We start from the raw sequence: 21136 nt of genomic DNA, 5'->3' as shown, positions 1-21136 counted from the left end.
CAGTCTACCGCTAGCAAGCAGCTAACCATGTCCTTTTAGTGGCTCCGTAGAACGCGTTATTTGTTTTCCGTGCCTTTCTGCATACTGATGCACGCTTCGGGCACACCCCCTAACCCCGCCCTCCGATGTCATCGTCCATCACGATGTTTCACTGTAGACATCGTCCGATGCCAATTTGGAATACATCGCCCAACCCTAATCTCTCCAGGCCTCCTGCTTTAAAGCGTTCACACTGCAGACTCTCTCTGGATGAGGTCTGGCTCCAAGCTGTTGTGACCTTGAGGCGCTTCAGTAGATGCTAAATCAATTTGACTGACATCGTCCAACCCTTTAAGTCATTGCTAATTCAATAGAAATTTTATTGCATACAGAAAAAGATCTCACCTCTCATACACACAGCAGAATGTGACGTTTTATCTGCTGGTGGATTTATACAGTTGGTCTGAGGTTGATGTAGTGCAAAGGAGTCTAGAGCTGTTTTTTGGGGGTCAAAGAGTCAGAAAGGGATGCTCTTGGTTAGGGCTGGGCGGTACATAGAATAGGATTGCAATTAATTTTGCTGACGATATGAAACTAGGGAATATTTTAGCAATGTTAAAGTTTAGTAAGCCAATTTCAAATCCTTTTTGGATGGAGATAGACCACTGCTTTCAGACACTTCCATGGGTATATGTGTGAGTGCTCTGTAAAAAGCATCAAATATTTCTTTTTACAACATCTGGTTACAATGTGTGATGAGCATGCAAACAAAAATGGCCAATCAGAGCTATTTAAGTTAGCCATTGGCTAACTTGTAAATAGAGATTCATTTCACAGTATTGACAAATCATGGATTATAATGGGTGGTTTTTTTTCAAAAATGCAGAGCTCAGTCAGTGAACTTGTGCTGAAGTGATTGACAGTTTCAGTGATTATAAAGGAAGCACTCTTTGCTCGCTTTGTAACCCATTCGTAATTTGAATAAAAGTTGTATTTCTCATGCTACTAGCTACACACTGCAAAGTTTCTGGATTGACAACCGTATTTAAATGCGGGACTGAATCTAAAAATGACTTTAATAACCAAAAATAATTGACAGTAATAACCATCTTGTAAACTAATAGACCATCTTTTTTTTTTTTTTTTTTTTTTAAAGAACTTGGTTTGTTGTTAAAACCACCACAACTTTTTGTAGGAAGTCTGTGCTTTTTGTATCATTTTCATATTTTTTTATATTGGTACCTTTTTGTAAAAAGCAGTAAGTGGTCACTATTTTGTTTAACTTAGGTCTGGGCGATATGGCCAAAAAAATTATCATGATGAAATTTTTCATATCAGTCGATATCAATAATTATCACAATAAATTAGAAATTTTTATTTATATATTTAAGTTTAAAGGCAGATTTTTGCTCCTAAGTGAAAGTGGTAAAAAGAGTTTTATTAAAATTAACCTTTGGTCTTCCATAGTAGCGAACATTTTGATCATGACGGTTAAAACCACGCATATAGCACTTCAATACCATGCTAAAAATGTAACTGATTTCTAGGTATTTGTAAGAAAAACTGTAATCTAAATACATTTAGTATACATGCACAAATGCTAGCTATAGCTTAATCACAAAAAATACTCTAATTATGTTCAATAATTCCTTTAATACATTTAATTAGGGCTGCACGATTATGACAAAAATCATAATTGTCGATTATTCCCTTGAAATTGTAATTGCGATTATTAATTACGATTATCACAATTTTCATTGAATGATGTTTATACCATTGTGTGATGCAACTGCATGCTGTATTTTTATATGAAAATAAACAAGCTGAAAACACTCTCTAACTGAAAAACCTTTAGTGCTTTTCTATAGTATTAAGCCTCAAATGTCAACTATACATCGGATTTGTTTCTTCTTTAAATTATAAAAAAAGTAAAAATATGAATGTTTATAATGTTATACTAAAACTAAAACAATGGAAAAACCCTTAAGATAACGTAGAAAGAAAAAAACATATCTTAAGCGTGCAGAATAACATAAGTGGACTTTGAACGATTAATTGCCGCTTTGAACGATTACGTAATTGTGGCATCCATAATTGTAATTGCGATTAGAAATTCGATTAATTGTGCAGCCCTACATTTAATATGTCTATATTAATAATATAATAAAATTCAATATGAATATCCCACATTTCTGCCACAATGCCATGGTGCAGTTAGTGTTACTACAGTAAATCCATGGTAAATGATGGTGATTTGTAGCCTTCTGACTGCATCATTGCGCACTGTTTAAATTCAGGTAGTTTAAATCAAAGAGTAATTTGTGTTCTTTGCTGAATTCCAGCGCAGGGCTCGCAAAATCGCTAGCCCGACGTCCCAGGGCTATTGTGTTTTCCAGTCGGGCTGCCAAAATGTATCACCACTCTGCCCGACGGGCTATCTTAAATGCAGATCTCCCGCGGGTCCTTAAAAACTCATAAAGCGAGTTGTATTCAACTTAAGGCCATAAAAAGTTTTAAATATGTTAAATGGTATAATAAATAAAATTATAATTTCAAGAGGTCTTACAGTTGGGGACGGAAAGACAAGAGTCAGATACGGCTGGATTAAACTTCAAGTAGTTCCCTCTTGTGCATTTGCTTATCAAACACAGCAGGTAATTGGTCAGGCCACCCTTAACTTAATTCATCACAATGTGAACTTAATAATTAAATTAAATGCATACGACCTCTTTGCAATCTGTGCATGTATCTATGTTGTTTTTTTTGTATTACGGTCTTCCTATTGTGTTGCATTTGACCAGACACTGTGGGTGTGACTCTCCAATGTCTGAATATTCACCTTTCGTCCCATGGAAATTAGCATATAGATAACTATACCACTGATTTCCATGCAGCGCACAAGTCCCTAGAGAGAGATGTGGAGGAGGCTTGTAGTATGGAGGTTGGAATGCCAGCTTGGTAAAAGACCATGTCAACCCGCTGCATTCTCCTTTCTTATGCTGCCTTTCATATCAAAGCCTTTCCTACTTTCACTTGAAAGTCAAAAGACCTCCCTCTTTCCCAGCCTGTCTTCAACTCATGTGGCTAATAAAGCAGCTGAGGGAAGACCACTTGAAGAAAAGTTTACCAGCGCTACTGATGAATTAACATGCAGTCCCATCCTTCTCCCTGTCTGCTTGGAACTACTGTGCAATGAGCCCTTATTTCTGTCACATTAATTTCGTTTGAAAAAAATGGAGGAAAAAAGCTCAAATTTCCCTAGACACCCCCTTAATATCTGTACTGGGAGCTGTAAATGTTGCTTTTCCCAGCATTTTTCAGTCTTTATTATACAAAGTTTTATAATTAACTGACACCTCATCTCACTAGAGGATTTGACTTTTTCCCCATTTTATTATATTATATTTATCAAGGCAAAAAAAAAACATCAGTTGATGAGTAGAATCTATAGTGTGTTGGTTTGCAATTCGTGTTTTTTTTATTTATTTTTTATTATTATTATAATCTAAAGTTTCATTTGAGATGCGCACGGCTATGAGATTTGATTTTCTGGAACATTTCTCACGAGACAGATTGCGGTCCTTGGTGAAACATCTCTGCAATATGACAGATGGGCCAAAATCGATCCATTAACAGAGGCGAAACGAGTGACGTAATTGATCTCCATAACATTTACTCCTTTAGCTGTTTGTTGTCTTTGCAGTCGCCCTCATCTGTTGTACAGGAAAAGCCCTAGATTTACTTGACTTCCATTTGTGTCCATTCATGCTCGTTTTTCTTGAATCTCTGCTTATATTAGGATAGTTTAATGTGTTTCCTCCAAAGCTCACATTCTCCAAAATGGGATCAAAAAGTCATGGCCGACACTACAGCAACCCTTGTGCAGGCTCGTGTCTGCCGTATGATGAGGTAGAGAGAAAATCAAATCTGTAAATGTCGCCCTCTCCTTATTTAGACAGGCTCCAAATTTGCCTTCTGAAGCACATTTGCCGCTCTCAGAGCATTTTTCATTGCACCATTCTTAATTTGAAGAGTTTCTAAAGGAGCATTGGAAACGTACCCCCCGCCATGATCTGAGACAAAACCGCTTACTACAGGTGAAATGGCGTTCCGTGGAAAAGACAGTCTACAAATAAACAAATGCAAACAGAAAATGCCCATCAGAGCTGACAATTTAATGGAAAAAGAGATGGCTTTCATTAAAAAGTGACATTGGGCTGAGTTTTTGTGTCCATTCTTTTACACTTTTTGCACTGCATTGGCAAAGCTCCATCTGTTTCGAGAACAGCCCATGTACATGCACACGATAGATGCTTACAGAGTCATTAAAGAAGGCAGATATGCGGTAATCCTCAGAGGAAACATACAGGAGGACGGACCTTCTTTGTGCTTGCCTGTGGTGAACAGAAATGTGGCTCTGCAGATTTAGAAGTACAGATCTCATTTTGCACAGTAAGCCCGTTTTGCCATTTAGATCCATCCGCTCAATTAAAACGCATTAATTATGGATGTGTGCGAGAAATGTCAAAACATTTCAGCAGGCACCTTTACAGATGATTATTCTTTATGAACCCCATTTATCGGTTTACCTCTTCAGGATTGTATTGTGCCAAGAGGATTAAAAACCGGGAGGCCCACACACAGCAGTTGTGATAATTAAAAAAAATCTGTCATTACTGAAAATAAATTGGATAAAAAAACAAGAATGTAGCTGTTGTATGTTGTATGTGTTCTTGATATCAATCGCTTTAAAAACACATAAACACATATTAATGGGTAAAATAGAGCTTTACAACCCACACATTTCTCATTTCTATTTCTAAATTTCTAAAATATGGATTCCTTATGTTTTGTCTGTCAAAGTATTTGAGAGTTTAGTTTTAAATGGCCCATGGTTAATCCATGCCTGGTTCTGACCAACTGTTTTATCACCTTAATGAATCTATTGCAAAAAGGAAACGGAAATCTGCCATATGTTTCAGCTCATTTGTCACACTCTTAGTGAAAATAAAGCTGCTTTTCAGCCACCGCCTTTAGGGCTTTTCTCTCACCATCAGTGTTGTTGTTCTTATTGGGGTCACTTAAAGCCACATGCGGGATCTGTACGAACATGCTGCTTATTGACAGTGTGAGATCCCACTGTGCCTTTGCGCCACTCAGCCGAAGTAACATTCATCACTTCCTTCAGCATAGAACATTCTGTATTTAGTGACCTCCGGCACCTCCTGTCAAAGACTTCAGTCTGTCCATCACTTTATCCCAACTCACAGCTGCTGACATGGTGTATGAGTTTCTGGAAAATTTAAAAGAGCTCTTTACGGTGAGATGATAAAGAGTTAAGTTATAAAATACCTTTGTATCCCTGGCTTAGGGGAGACTCTCTGATGCTTGACATTATTTTGAAGGGCAGTTTTGATAGGTGTTTTTCAAAGATCCCCTCAGATCAAGAGTCTCGGGCATCAGTTAGACAAGGGCCACATGCGGGTGCTGCACCTTGGCATCTGCACTGAATGCTGATTGGTGTTCGTGTCATGCGTGAGTGTGTTTTTATATGTTAGTAGAGTTTGAAACCGAAGCGATTTATCTTAATACATTCATAATTAATTATGGTGGGCGCGTACGACTGCGTGCACCTATAATTGTTTACATGAGAAGGAGCAAATAGTCTACAGCGCTCTATTCTGTTCTAACTTTCTCTACCACCTACATTCACACATTTATATCTGTGTGAGTATTGTTTTGTTTTTCATTTTCATTTTCTTTAAGCCTTTTTCCCTCAGCTCTGCGTCTCATTGGCTACTCTTGGGAGACGGTCGTGAAAGAGAGAAAGGCAAACGCTTAAGGCAGCGCTTGGCAGACGGCGACTGACTCTGTGATTAAAATTTGCCTCTAAAGCCACGGTCGTCAGAGTCAGCATAATTTAAAAGCCCCTTACTTTGATGCAGAACAATGAGACTAAATGGCAGTCCTCAGAATCGCTTGCTTGTTCTGCCAAAACATGTACTGAGAGGGAAAGAGCGAGACAGAGATGAAGGGAGAGACGAGAAATAACGAATAGGAACAGGAAGGGATATATAGTCTAGTCTTAATTACCCTGTAAATAAGTTTCTCAACGCCTCGTTCCTTTATAATGCATCCCAGTCGAGTTACTTGGAATGAAAAAGAGCAGAACTTTTCAAAAGAGCCTGCTCATTTATTCATTATCTTATGCGAATGTACTGTGTGTTTTGCTTCTCAGTCTTTGCTTTAGCTGAAGCATAACAGCCACAGATCTCCCAATTCATAATGTGAAACGGTCATTAGATTCCAACGGAACTGTTGCCATGAGAGAGAGAGATGGCACTGAATAAAAAAGGCAAATCACAAATGAGATCTTTTCAAACTCAACAGTTTCTCCTAGATGCCAGTGAGATTGAATGGAAGAGCAAATGTCGACTTTGCTTAAGTCTCCTGTTCCTTACGTCTTTCTTTCAAGTAAAATGTCCTGGTAGTCTCAGATTTGCCAAGGCATGATGTCTGCAATCAAAAGTCTGTGATTTTAATTAATGGTCGACCGATATTGGTTTTTTGACAGCCGATGCCGATATCTTGGATAGCAGGGGGGCCGATATAAAGCGATATAATTTGTTTTTAATTTTAATTAATATTTAAGACATTTTAAATTATTTGACAATGGATTAAAAAATAAATGTGTAAAATGAACATACTTATACTTTAGATGACAAAGTATTTTTCACAGGTTATAATACTTTTTGTATACATTAATTCCTTTGTTTAACCGTTCTATCAGATTAGACAGACTTCTATCTATATTAGACAGAACTGTTAACAGCAACAGTAAACAAGAGGGAGAATGTGAGCACTGTGTGCTCAGGAGCTGCCGCTCTCAGCGCCGTCAAAATAAAAGCCCCGCCTCGAGCACATCGGCCAAGCAGAAAAACTTATCGGCCGATGCCGATATTTGAAAAATACCAAATATCGGCCGATATATCGGCCTTGGCGATATATCTTTCGACCACAAATTTTAATATGAATATTTCTCATTTCTGTGCCATTCATGTTCATCGCATCCACCTCATTTTTCCTGTAAGAGTGGGTGCGGCCATTGGTAAATTTAATGGGTCTGGCATCCGGTGTCATCTGCTTCCAGCTATTTTTAGCTGTACAAACCCGCTTGTTTTGCTGCTTGATATCGCAAATTGGTGTGTATTATTATTTTAATGTATTATCTTAATTTTGAACACTCTGGTTTATACAGCATCATTGAGAGCATCACTGACTGACAGCCAAAGCACTGACAATAAAATCACCCGATTTGAAGCGTATCAGTTACACAGGATTAGTTTTTAAGATATGTGTTTGTAAATTGATTGTTACTTCAGATGTAACATATTTAAATGGTTAAGGTGGGTGTGTCCGCTGCACACGGCTGACACAGGTAACTGATCCAAAACAAAATATATTTCTTTATGTAATTAATTATGCAGGAAATATTAAACATATATGTCTGGTATTAGTATCTGAAATGTATTCGAATATACAATGAATAATACAATACAAGCTTCTGTTACTACCTGACACAGGTAACTGATCCAAAACAAAATATATTTCTTTATGTACTTAATTATGCAGGAAATATTAAACATATATGTCTGGTATTAGTATCTGAAATGTATTTGAATATACAATGAATAATACAATACAAGCTTCTGTTACTACATTGCTCTATGTTGTATTGAAATTCAAAGCTTACCATGCATCATCTTGGGGAAAAAAATGCTTCATGTCTTTAAGTCTGTACCGTATGTAGTCGGCGTTATTTCTCTGAATGATGTTATGTGTAGCTATATTATAAATGTCCTGATTAAGCAACTCAGACTCTCCGAGCAAATTCTATGGCGTTTTACTAGCATTTCAGTTTGCATAGGAGTAAAATGTTATGTATGTTTAATTATTAATTTAACCAACGTTTAAATCATTACCTGCTTCAAAATGAATGCTGTTAATGAAGTCACTGTTGAAACATTTGCAGTTAGCCTACATAAACCATGAATAACTGTACAAGGCGAATTAAGGTATGTGTATGCAAAGCATAAATCTTCATTCAGATTTTGTGAGCACTTTGTCATTTGAAATGCATATGTTGAAGACTTCGTCCATCTGATGTTCATCATGTTCATCTGATGTTCACTACTGTAATGTATATGAACATAACTTTTTAATACGCTGGTGAAATTCCCGACATTAAACAAATAACCGTTTACATGCATAGGAGGTTTACGTTGTAAGAATATACAGGCATACTTCAGATATAAATCGCTGACTGGTTATGTTTTCTCATTAAAATCATACGATTTCCTATTAATTCAATAGAATGTATGGGAATACAAGGGAATACCAATATGGCGGCGCAGTGGCTTCACTTTTATGACGTCATGAGCAATCCAGTTCTCTATTATAGATCAATGGTTATAATTCATGATATTAAAAAAAAAGCAGTTCTTAAAGACTAAAGGCCCATTCACAGCAAGAATGATAACTATAAAGATGACTATCTTAGCGTCCACACCAACAGATGATACATTTCTGTCTGTTAAAAGCGCACACTGCAATTTTGTAATATACCACTTTAAATGCTCTAGGATTTTAAAGTCAGGTGGATTATGATCGGCTGTCAGTCAGTGTTTGTATCATTCATTAGCAAGAAAAAATTGTTCTAAAAGTGATTCCAATGATATAGTTCCTCTGTGTCATTACTGTTGTAATTACAATGATTATTAATACTTTATAGTTATCATTATAGTTATCGCCCTTGGTATGAATATGCCAAAAGACTGGAAATATACTTTAGGCACACAGTATGCAGACAAATTCAGATTAGTAAGAACAAGTCAACAACAACTTGAGATTTTCGTCATAAAAAAGTCTCTGTAAATACATACATTTCTGCTTTAGTGCCCCTTGTGGCAACTCTGAGAATGCAGAATTGCAATGTGACACATTTTGGAACGCAACAGAGTACAAAATTGAGCTTGCAAAGCTAGAAGCATTGGCATTTACATACTCGTATCTAGTACTGTATGTTTCAGGTGCAATTGCGTTTATCAGATCTGGTTTGAATGGTGATTTGAAAGACATCTTGATGCACTTGGATGTTTTCTATAGGGAATTGAATTTGTTATGTGGGTTTAAGTTCATGCACAGGTAAAGCACAAAAATGTGCGTTGTTTCTGGTGTAAGACTTTGAACAGAAGAGTGATCCTAACCCTCTTCATGTGTCTCTTTTCCTCTGGCTATCTGTTTGTCCTTAAAGCCAGAGTAGGAGTGGTTGCTAAGCAGTGTCTCTATGGACACACGGGCTTCATCTCGCTCAGATCTGCAGCATCTCTTTTACTTTTCTCTCTTCTTTTACCGAGGACACTCTCCACAAATCTCAGTCAGTCTCTCATTCTCCTTTTCTTTCAGTGTCTTTGCTTTTTTTATATTCATAAGCAGGCTCAGCACGCAATATGGAACTACCTTCTCCCACAGGGCTAAACATTGAGTTCCTTAAAAAGCCTGAGCCCTTGATGCAAACGGTTATCAATATCCTTGAAATGCTTTTGCTCCGTTGCCCAATTTTGTTGTTATGTATTTGAGCAGGCACTCTGGCATGATAAGGGAGAGAGATAAAGAACGGGAGTGTTTAAAAAAAAAAACTCAATGGAAACAAAATCACGACATTTCTGGATGAAAGCCTTTTGCACGCCTTGTGCTCCAAATATGTTCCCTTTCATTTCACAGTAACATCTTAAGTTTTTTTTTTTTCATTGCTTTCTGAGTACTCCCCCTTTGAGGTCTCGTGCCTGGTTTATAGTTTTATATTTTTAAAAAGTTGTCACAGCAATTTGCAAACGTAACACCTGGACATGGAAGTTTCCTTAAAGGAGTCCCTTGAGCAATAGTGACATTGAATTCAAACAACTCAGTAATTTACAAAGAAATGATTGGATCTTTGTTTAAAAAGAACAGCTCCCAGTGTTTTAGACTCTGGAGAGCAGCACAGCTTTGTTTTAATAATCCTGCTCACACTTCATATTAAGTGACTTTTTTGTGTCGTTCACAGATGAACATGGACATTTGAAAATCTACCTGCCCAAGAAGCTTCTGGAATGCCTTCCCAAATGCTCCTCCCTGCCCAAGGAGAGACATCGCTGGAACACCAACGAGGTAAGAAGCTTTCATCAGTAGTTCTGATGCTTTTTGTTTCACAGGAGTTTGGCATTTTGTTTGTCCAAATACAATGGCAAAAATGCAATGATCAAATTTTAATGTGGTGTTTATTGTATGTTTATTTTATGCAAATTGCATTGTTGGATATCTTTTGGTTGTTTCACAGCAAACTTGGATTTCTAATTGTAGTTAAGCAGAGAACCAAGTAGTAGTTTCTAGGTTTGGTGACCCATTATACAGTATATATATATATATTACACTACTGTGCAAAAGTCTTAGGACATTAGTATTTTCACCAACAAATAAAATGTTTTTTGCTCTAGCGTGTTAATTGTAATAATCCACTGAGATTTTTGTTTGCACAAGGAGTCTGACAACAGCCAGTGCTCCACACAGAGATCTGATCTCACCATCATCCAGTCCGTCTGAAATGACATGAAGTATCAGAAAAAAATAAGAACCATAGCAACGTCTCCAAGATGCTTCAAGAAACCTTCCTACAAAACTACTTGAAAATCTATGTGCAAATGTACCAAGGACAAAAGCGGTTTTAAATGCAAATGGGGGTCATACCAAATGTTGATTGCATTTATTTAATAGAAGTTAATTGATAAATAAAATCTGTTTATGACATATGTTTATATTTACAGCATTTTTACACAAGTGCCTAAAACTTTTCACAGTATTGTAGCTTTGTAGGAAGGTTTCTTCAAGCATCTTGGAGACGTTGCCACGGTTCTTCTGGATTTAGTCTGTCTCAGTTTTTTCTGATACTTCATGTCATTCCAGACGGACTGGATGATGGTGAGATCAGATCTCTGTGTGGAGCACTGGCTGCTGACTCCTTGTGCAAACAAAAATCTCACTGGATTATTGCAATTAATGGCAAAAAGGAATGTTTGGAAATGTAAAATGAAATTTCCTACTGACACACTTCAGCAAAAGAAAGAAACAACTGACTTAAAACTAGACTTTTGCACAGTAGTGTATATGCAAATTATAATAATTGTTATTATGTAATAATTAAATTATTATATTACATATATGTAATTTTTATTATACTGTATATTACTATATATTAATTTAAATCTGATAAATTCTCAGCCATTGCACACATATATAATCATTATCATATTATATTATATTATATTATATAAGAATTTATGAGATTATAATTTTCATATAATGATCTTGCAATAGTTTTTCCCCCTCCCCCAAAAAAGGGATTTTCACACAAAATATGCAGTTTTGTTGACTGCCATGCTGCATTGTTTTGATTTGCTCTGTAAATCTGTGTCAGTTTTATCTAACAGTTGGACTCCTATACAAAGTGTATCTGCATTGCTTTGAACTTTGTCTTCCTGGCCCGAAGGCGTTCTGACATTCAGAGACAAACAAACACACTCAGCAGAGATTAGGGAAGCTAACACACCTAAAGTCTGACACAACCTCCTACCGTCTCGCTCTCTGCTAAAGTATAACACCACTTGAACATGCACCAGCTCGTTTTCATTTTTCTAAAATCGGAGATCTGGTCTCAAGTGGGTAAGTTAACATATTGGAAGTTGCTACCTGATTTACTGTGGGACTCTGGCAACTTTACAGAGATGAGATTTGTATTGAGCTGTTCTAAATTTCTGAAGAAATACCATTACATGATGTATTAAGGGTTTAAAATTCTTGTTAAAGGAATGGCTGACAAGTCTTGTTACCATAGGTTAATATAACATTGCATCTCTTTGCCTATAATGTTTGAAGAAGGCTAAACCGTGGACTCTCACCGAAGCTTTTTTCACCAGGTTGTCTGAGGATTACAAAAGACAAACTTTTCCTTCATTTTCTAGCCCTGACTTCAATTCTTTATCATGACGGAGATGGCACATGCTGCTACAGATGACTTGGGATGATGCATGCCATGACCTTTCAAAATATTTCAGATTCATTTCCATTTCAAAACTGCTATAACTTTTGCGAGAGGAAGCCGCTGATGTCTTGCATGTATACGTTTATTTGCGATAACAGTTGAAAGTGCGGTTTGATCTGGGGAGTGCAGATGTTTTTTCTTTGTGCAGTGCTTGACTGTGTTGTAGCCGAAGAAGTGATGGTGCAGAGAGGTTGATATTTCTCTCTCTCCGTTTCATTTGTGCGTTCTCCGTGTTGGGAAGCCAGCAGTGTGGCTGTCCCTCTGTGCTTTCTGTCAAAGCTTCCGCGCTCCCTTTCTCTCAACTTGCAAAGAGTTATAAAGTTTCCCAACTGTTTTTAAAGACGGTTTCACCCTCCCCAGTATCTCTTTATAGTTCCTTTTTTAGAGTCATGCCACTGTAGAGGAAAGTAATCTGACCCCATGCTGATGCAGACTAACTGGCCTCAAAGAAAAGTCATGAGCAGTTGTTGAGCGATAGCTATTTGTTTCACATCAAATAAACAATTACTTGTGAATAGAAGAAAACTTTTTTAAATTGTTGTGTTTTTTTGCCTTTTATCACTGAGGAGAAAGTAGAGAGAGGACAGGAAGTGACAGGGAGGAAGACAGGAACAGGATCAGTCAGTATCCAATGCTGAAAGAGCCAACATAAAATCAAAATTGAACCTATTCCTAATACACTTCCTGGTTTTATGAACATTGGTAACACTTTACAATAAGGTTCAATTTGTTAACACTAAGGTATTAGATATCAAACTAACAAATGATTTAGGTTAATTCATTGTTAGTTCATGTTTGTTCATAATACATTAAAGGGGTCCTATTATGCTCTTTTACAAAGTCTTGATTTTGTCTTGGGGGTGTACTAGAACATGCTCTCATGCTTGGTGGTTCGAAAAACGCATTATTTTTCACATAATTTACATTATTAAAATACCTTTCTACCCATCCTGGCACAAACGGCTCGATTAGTTCCGGCTTTGATGAACTTCTTCATCGTCTCGTCTGATGCACTCAACCAAGCGTTCTAACCACAACCTCGCCCCCGGAAACCAACGCTGTAGTCCAAACGAGCCGTTCGTTGTAGTTCTTGAAAAGGGATTTTTTTAAAAACGAAATATCTCCCTTTGGAGTGGACTTTGAGATTTGTAACTTTCTAGATCTTTTTTATGCCCAAACATACACGCTACACACTGACTAAAATTAAAAAAGTGAAAAAGCATAATAGGACCCCTTTAATCATTGTTAAGTTATACAGCTTTAGAAATTTAATTTAAACAACAGTTAACCAAGAGTAATGCTATAAAGTTCATTGTTATTTCATGTTAGGCATGGCAATATTAAAGTATTAAACTTTACTGTAAAGTGTTACATGACATTTTTTGGAATATCGAATCCACACACAATTCTCATTGAATATCCTGTTTTACTTAAGAAATGTGTCACATTAATAACATCAAATGGGTTACGAATGTTATTTCATGTTCACTTTAACCCCTCATAATTTATGATGGGATGGAAGATGGAAAGAATGCTCATTTTTACCATCCGTGATTACCTGTCCCTCAAGAGCTGCTGTTTGTGGTGAACATGCACTCAGGAAATATTGGTTCCAGGAGCATTATAGCCAAATCTGACACATTCGTGACTGTAGCAACTCTCCCAATTTTGCATCCTCACAGGATGAGGAACTTGTTACTGTCAGTAGCGCTATAGCCTTCACTGTTCCTGTCGTTGTCCAGGCTAAACATATCTGACTGTTTAAACAAAAACAGACCAGATAGAGCACAGATTAGAGAATGGAGATTACAAAAAAAGAGTGAAGGACAGACAATACGTACAGGCAAAGAAAGATGGAAGGAGGAGGTGTAGCTCTCCCTGCAGATGGAGACATTGTGTGGCCGTTGTTGAAGCTCAGCTACTTTTGGAGGCTGTTAGGAGCAGAAAGTCTCCCCAGTGACACACACAGCTCTTAATGAGAACGAGTTCCTAAACAGCCCCGACTTCCTCCTCCTTCAGCTCTAGTGTCAGACTGAATGCCATGCTCCCAACGACCAGCGGTGAGGTATAATGAGGCCTCTAGCAGGGCCGAATGAGACATCAGGTCATACAAACAAGCACAGCTCATGTCAGAGCCTGTGTTTTTCTGCATGCATTGGATGTTTCTCACACATATGGCATAATGTCTCTGATTGGGAGCTGGGTCTGTATTTATACAGTGTTCGCCAGTCACTCCATATAACATTCCCATCTCTCTCTTTTCCTTATGGGAAACGACCCTTATTGCAGGTAATGACACTGACGTCTGTTGAGTTGAAAAATTCTTGTAGCCGAATGACCACATTAAAGAACGAAACCGACAGTATGTTGGAAAGGAGGGGAAAACATCAAAACCATAATGGTGTTGTAATGAACACGAGAAGAGGGTAAACGCTGGGGGACGGCAAAAAGTCAATTCCTGTCTTTATCTCTTTTTCTCTCGCTCTGTCTCTCACCGTCGGTTGCTTTACACCCCCTGCTGTTAATTTTAAATACTTAGAAAAAGTGTGTGTGTTTGATAGTTCTCCTATACTATACCGCACACCGCTGGGAGTCCTGGAGTGTATCTAGAGAAGCTTTGTTATTACCGAACAAGAGAATAGTATGCTTAAAAACCATCTGCAGAAAATTTCCAAGCAATTACAGTGCAAAGTGAAGTTGGAATAGGTCTCAAGAATAATCTCTTTGCAGTTCGTCTCTGATTTGGTCAGGAAAGCATGTTTGAAATGCCGAATAGAGGGATGAAGGCCTTTGCATTGTGGCACAGGACTCGAGCTGACTGTCCTTGCTCTGAACAAGCCCAAAGTTCACATTCCCAGCTGAATGTCACACAAAGGCGCGCCGTTACATTTTGAAACACGCTTTGCTAAATGATTTTGTCTGAAAGCAATTTAGATGAATTCTCATGGCTAAATATGCAGCTAATACAGCGTGGGTATTACTTATTGACAAAGTGTCCTTCAGCCTGTGAGTTTTTTTTTTTCTTGTCAAGCATTCCACTCCAAAAAAAAAAAAGACACAGAATGAGAGATGTGCAGGGGGTTTTGTCATAGTTTGACCAGTCTAAGCTCTTTGTTAGACCTTCTTCCACCTTCAGCGAAACAATTCCCCTGGATAAAGGAGGGCGTGGAAAATCACAAAGCCATGTGTACCGAATGTTGGGGCAAACAGCGAGGATGGGTGCGGAGCTTACATGCTGATCTGGTAAGCTGAAGATTGAATTGTATTACCTTGACTCAATGACACAATCCCCATGTTTTGTAGACTTTGCAAACGCCGAAGCCCATGAGTTTGCTCTTTAAGATGTAGATCACTAGGACCGATCTTTGTTTGAGCCAGAGGAACAGCTTTGATATCGCCCAAAAATTAATAAGTCGCTCCCTAGCAACAGGGATGAAAAACCTGTCAAGGTGAACAATATTCTCTAATTTTAGCACGCTTAAACTTCTTGAGCAGCCTTGGCCGTTGGCGATAGCGAATGAGATGCTGTGTCTGTGCCATTCCACCATAATCTGCCCCAGATGACAAACTGTGCATCTAAAAGTATTAAGCGGCATGGAAAAGTGCTGCTGTGTGCGAGTCCTTGTCCTGTCGAGTCCCCCTGCCACGAATGTTTTATTTTAAATCTCTCAGTTTCTCCCTCGTGCATTCATTTATTTATTTTTGGTGCGTGTGAGCTCTTGATCTAGATATTGGCATCATGGATCCAGCTTTACCCCAGTGATAAGTGCCAGGAAAGTGGTTACCCTGCCTTAATCTTAGTTGGCACTACCCCACTCCTCTGGGTCCCTTTTCTTTTCCGGTCTGCCTAGGTTTCTCCACACATAATCAAAGGAAGCAGATGCTACTAGTCAAACCTTACCCTGCAGGGAATGCTGGGAATTTAGTTTGTGTTTGTAGAAGCAAACCTTTGGCTTCTGCAGAGGGGAAGGGTCTCTTGTCACCCAAACAATCCAAGTTTACCGCTTCACTTTCCGCTAAAACAAATAATGTAATTTTAGCGAAGACCACATCTGTTGCATTTTTGACCTTTTTGTACTTGTTCAGACTGTGAAAGGATCTACAACCTGGACTTGCTACTGCATGATTGTTTTTCAGAGTCTCAAGAGGTGTGAACTCTGTGTGTTTACATGCACAATTTTAATCAAGCGATGGTGGGTTTTTGTGTTATTGAGCGACAGTCTCCATCTGCCTGCATATGCTATTCATTGTCCATATTTTAGACATGTTTTAGTGAATTTTTAAGTAAAGGTAATATTCACAAGAAGACTTCTGACTAGCACTACTGTTTGGGGTTGGTATGATTTATTTATTTTTTTGTTATTGAAAGAAGTCTAGATTTCTCAACAAGGCTGCATTTATTTGATCAAAAATACAGTAAAAACAGGAATATATTATTACAATTTAAAATAACTTCTATTTAAATATATTTTAAAATGTGATTTATTCCTGTAATGGCAAAGCTGAATTTTCAGCATCATTACTCCAGTCTTCAGTGTCACATGATCTTTCAGAAATCAGTTTAATATGCTGATTCTAATTGGTGCTCAAGAAACATTTATTATTCTTATTAGTAGTATTGTATGTTCAAAACCGTTTTTGCTAGATTTAAATTTTTCCTTTCTCTTTGGAGTGTTACAAGCTCTTGGTGCATAAAGAAGATCTGTAAAGTTGCAAAGACTAAAGTCTCAAATCCAAAGAGATATTCTTTATAAAAGTTAAGAGTCAACCACGCCTACATGTCTACGTCACGATGTGGGAAGATTTGCATAACACCGCCCAAATGTGCACGCAAAGAAAGAAGGCATGGTTTCAGGAACAGCAGTAGTGTTGATACAGCCATGTCAGGGAGACGCTGTGTTTCAGTGCGAAAGCAAAAGCACTTATAAGTCATTATAATCTGTAATTATGTCCCCACTGGATGCAACAAATGTCTCGTTTATAATGGGTTTTAATGTTTTTGTCTCGTCGCTCCGGCCGGACACGGCCATCACAGTATGGTGAGGGGCGTAACATTTCCGTCACACGCTTGAGGAATTCAGCCAATCACAATGCACTGGATAGCTGGCCAATCAGAGCACACCTCGCTTTTCAGACCGATGAGCTTTGTAAAAATCGATGCGTTTCAGAAATGTGGGGCATAGAGGAGAAACAATAATGTACAGTATGTGAAAAATAATGTTTTTTTTAACCTTAAACCGTATAAACACATTGCATTACAAAATACACAAACTAATGTTCTTTTTAGCAACGTCATATGACCCCTTTAACTTTTTTTGCGGAAATTGAGATACATTTTTATTAGAAAGTTCAAAAGAACAGTATTTATTTGAGATTTTTTTTTGTAACAGTGTTAAAGTCTTTACTGTCACTTTTGATCTATTAATTTGGCCTTGGTGAATAAAAATATTAATATAAATAAATAAGTAAATAATATTATTCTTGCTGGCACTAAATGCTTCAGTTTACCAGTGTAAATCTATTGTTCAACTTTAGTTCACGCTGCTCAAGTTGATACCTGAAATTCTTGACTGTGATTGGATTATTTCAGTAAGTCATATCGTTTTTGTTTCTATTTTTTTTTTTCTTCTTCAGACGTATTTTTAGTGCATTGTCATATGTTTTGCCACTGGTATTCTTTAATGAAAATTGGTTAAGTAACATCATGATACAAATTTTGTCGTCTTATTTTTTTAAATCTTAAAATGTTGGCTTAGCAAAGCCTTGTTTGAAAATTTGTCTTGACAACACTCAATTAATTTCAATTATGCTTAATTACATTCAAATTTTAATTGCAGTTCTACATTCTGTTTTCCCAAAGGCTGGAATATTCTACACGATTTCTGCCTCGGTTTTCCCCCGATTTACTGACGCTAGTTGCTGAAAGTCAGAGCCAATCTGCAGATTTGAATGGACAGATTCCACAGAAAATCGCGTAGTTATTGTTGGTCGCAGACACTGATTTCTTAGCTTCAAACTGTGATTCCATCCATTTGGAGGTTATCAAACATGTTTGATATTTTGAGCCGATTTTAGAACATGTTGTTTTCATTTGCCATGTGTCTCCAAGCAACAAGGCGTAAGTTTGTTGTGATCGGAACGATTTTAAAGTCTGGTAGTGTATGATCCTCAGTTGTTTAATGTATGATGGCCAGTTTTTCCTCTGTGACTATTTACAAAGTCGGTAAGTGTATGATGCCTAGTGTTCTAAAATCTGTTCAGATTTTAAAAGTCATGTAGTGTATTCCAGCCTTAACTCAATTCCATTCACAAAGCAAATTCAGGCATTCTTAGTTCAGTTCTGAATTGTGCACAACCCTGTGCTGCACATTTCTGTGAATTAGGTCAACTTTATTGCACTGGTGTATCTGCCACCAATGTTGGCACTGCAAATGACGATCAGTTTGAACACCCTATGTTTTTGTGGAATAAGTCTGAATGATTATGACACATCTGCACAAACAGACTTTGCCCTTATTTTACTCGTGGTCCAGGCATTACTCTGACATGTGGTCGTCTGTTGGCGTAATCAGGCTTGTTAAAAAGAATCCACCGGATCCCCTCCGGAGTGGGTTTAGCCATGTCCCGCTATCCCGGGGATTACAGCTTTCTTGAAAGGATTAGCACAGTGCTGATTAGTTTGATTTAATTCTCCAAGCCAGAAAAAAGCCAGTCCTCTTGATGTTTATGAGATTTATTTTAATACATTTCCTCTTGTGGAAACAAATTATGCAGACTTTTTTTTTTTTTTACTGTTAATACAGGGAGAAGCTTGTGTTCTCTCGCTCTCATTCTTGCTTGCTCTTCGTCCCGTTTTGAGAGTGTTTCCCAATCGAGCTGAAGAGCCAAGCTCCCTGATTAGTAGAAATGAAGAGGCAAAAAACAACAACATTTATTTCCTCTTTGCGTCTGGGATGGGGAACGCGTTGCCCCTGTCGTGGTAATTAAAGATGACTCTGTGCAGGCAAATGTTTGAGGAAATGGAGGCTGAACCACTGAGTAGGTGATGTGGGGGGAAAAGGAAAGGTCACGCCGCTTTGTTTTTGCAAACGGGGAGGCTTTGGGCTGTAAGGAGCTGATTTGTGAAGGTGCCTGGATCATGATCGGAATAGTAATTCGGGGAGAGGCTGTTGTCAGTCTTTGGTACAGGTGCATCTGTAGGTCCATGAAGGAATGCAGAGAGATTCTAGCGAGCGTGCGCTGACCGATGCAGTGAATTGCAAAACGCTCCAGGCATCTCTCAATGTTTTGTGTCTGTTTGCGTGTATGTACAGTATATGGCCAAAACAGCAAACCAGGCAGCAGGATGCTTTTAGTCAGGTTTCACGGTATGTGAGTGAAACCTGATGGGAAGTTTGAAGTCAACATGAAATATCTATCTATCTATCTATCTATCTATCTAAATTAATATATTTTTGTTTGGGATTAACATTACATTTTTGTTTTCTTTTTAAAATATAATATTTAAATATGATTTTTAAATAATTTTAAACAACAATATTAAATAAATATTACTGTCAGAAATCATGTGATTAATCACATTTATGAATTTATATATGTTTACATATTTGATATGAATGATCTTTTTCTTCAATTGCTAACAACATGTTTTCTTTGTGGGTCTTCATAAATTAACTTTTACATTTTATCATTTCATATTTGAGGTTGAAAAAGGTCTGAAAACCCCTGATAAATGTACTCATTACGGTCTAATCAATCCCCAGTGGATAAAATCAAGTCTTGCCCTATTTTTTTCCCTCACTATTCTGCTTCTCAAAGAATTACATCGCATTATTTGAGTTAAATTGGTTGTGAGAGATTTTTCATGTTGACTTCTAAGCTCTACCTTCCAGTCAGATTACAAGACGTAAATGAATGCAGTTTTTCTTGCTCTTTCTTTATGAACCCGTCGCTTACTGTGAGGTTAGATGATCTGTTGTGATGTAACTTTCAGCATAATCTGAGCTTTTTTTGTACCTTTACCTGCTTCTGAAGGAACCAGTGCTGATGAATGCTTCCCTTCCATTCCCCTTCTCTCCTCCTGTCTCCGATCCCACGTTACCCTCATTCGCTCCATAACCCCTCCCTTTTTTCCATGTCTCGTATGCACTGAGGTGTAAAATTATTCAGGGATAGAGGGATAGATTTCTCCCTGTTGAATTGAACCACTGGGTAAGGCTTTTGTGCCAGGCCATTGTAATTGACTGTCGCTTTATTTACCGACTGAGTCTGTGTGTGTGTGAGAGAGAGAGAGAGAGAGATTTTGGAGTGCTTCCCTGTTCATTTCTTTTTCCATACATGCGGCGGTTCTCTCTAGCTTTGATCCACAGCATATCAGCAGCTCAGGCAATCATGAAAATGGCTCACATGGCTCATTCTTAAAGTGTGCCGGACAGACTTCCTTGTTATTTAATTGCATGAAATCCAATCCTCTTCTCCGAAGTTGCTCGTAAATGTATAGGAAAAAGGGCGTGTTTCCTCTTCACAAATTCCACGATTGGCACTTGCTGGATCCAACTAATTATTCCCCCTGTCAGTCTTCCCAGTGGCCTCTTGGATGGAGCACAAACACTGTGCTGCCCTTTGGAGGGATTTACCAGCAACTCTCGTGACTGTTCTCTTGAAAAGGGACCTTGCCCCCTCCGGTTGTTGACAAATGACTATAGACTGGCGTGATGTCAAGTTGTTAAAATGTACAGCGGTGTGGAGTCAGAGAAGTTAATGGTTTTTCATACTTCTCAATTTTCCACCCTTGATTGCGTTGGCCTGCTCACCACTCCTCATGGATGTTTACGAAAACGTCTGGAACGCTGGAATGGATTTGAGTGTTATGTAAATGGAAGGCTCAGGTAATGCTGTTAGCGCGGCTGTGGCCCCAACATTTAACGTATGATCCATTCACACTCGACTACCTCCGTGACTCCAGTAGATTGAGCGAGAGCATCCGTTCAGTCATATGCTCTGAGACACACTACAGCTGCT

General features: G+C 38.0%; 1 protein-coding gene across 6 annotated transcripts in view; it reads left to right on the top strand.

Annotated features, from left to right (window-relative positions):
• Positions 1-21136, top strand: part of LOC107751174 (calmodulin-binding transcription activator 1-like) — a 324185-nt gene that overhangs the window by 10436 nt on the left and 292613 nt on the right. For all 6 annotated transcript variants that reach the window (XM_016566811.1, XM_016566809.1, XM_016566808.1 and 3 more), the window contains one exon: positions 10085-10188. In XM_016566811.1, coding sequence (XP_016422297.1) covers positions 10085-10188 — 104 coding nt within the window. The remainder of the gene's footprint in view (positions 1-10084; positions 10189-21136) is intronic.

This window comes from Sinocyclocheilus rhinocerous, unplaced genomic scaffold (assembly GCF_001515625.1).
Source record: "Sinocyclocheilus rhinocerous isolate Xijiao unplaced genomic scaffold, SAMN03320098_v1.1 scaffold362, whole genome shotgun sequence".
NCBI lineage: Eukaryota > Metazoa > Chordata > Actinopteri > Cypriniformes > Cyprinidae > Sinocyclocheilus > Sinocyclocheilus rhinocerous.
This window is presented reverse-complemented; position numbering and strand designations above follow the sequence as displayed.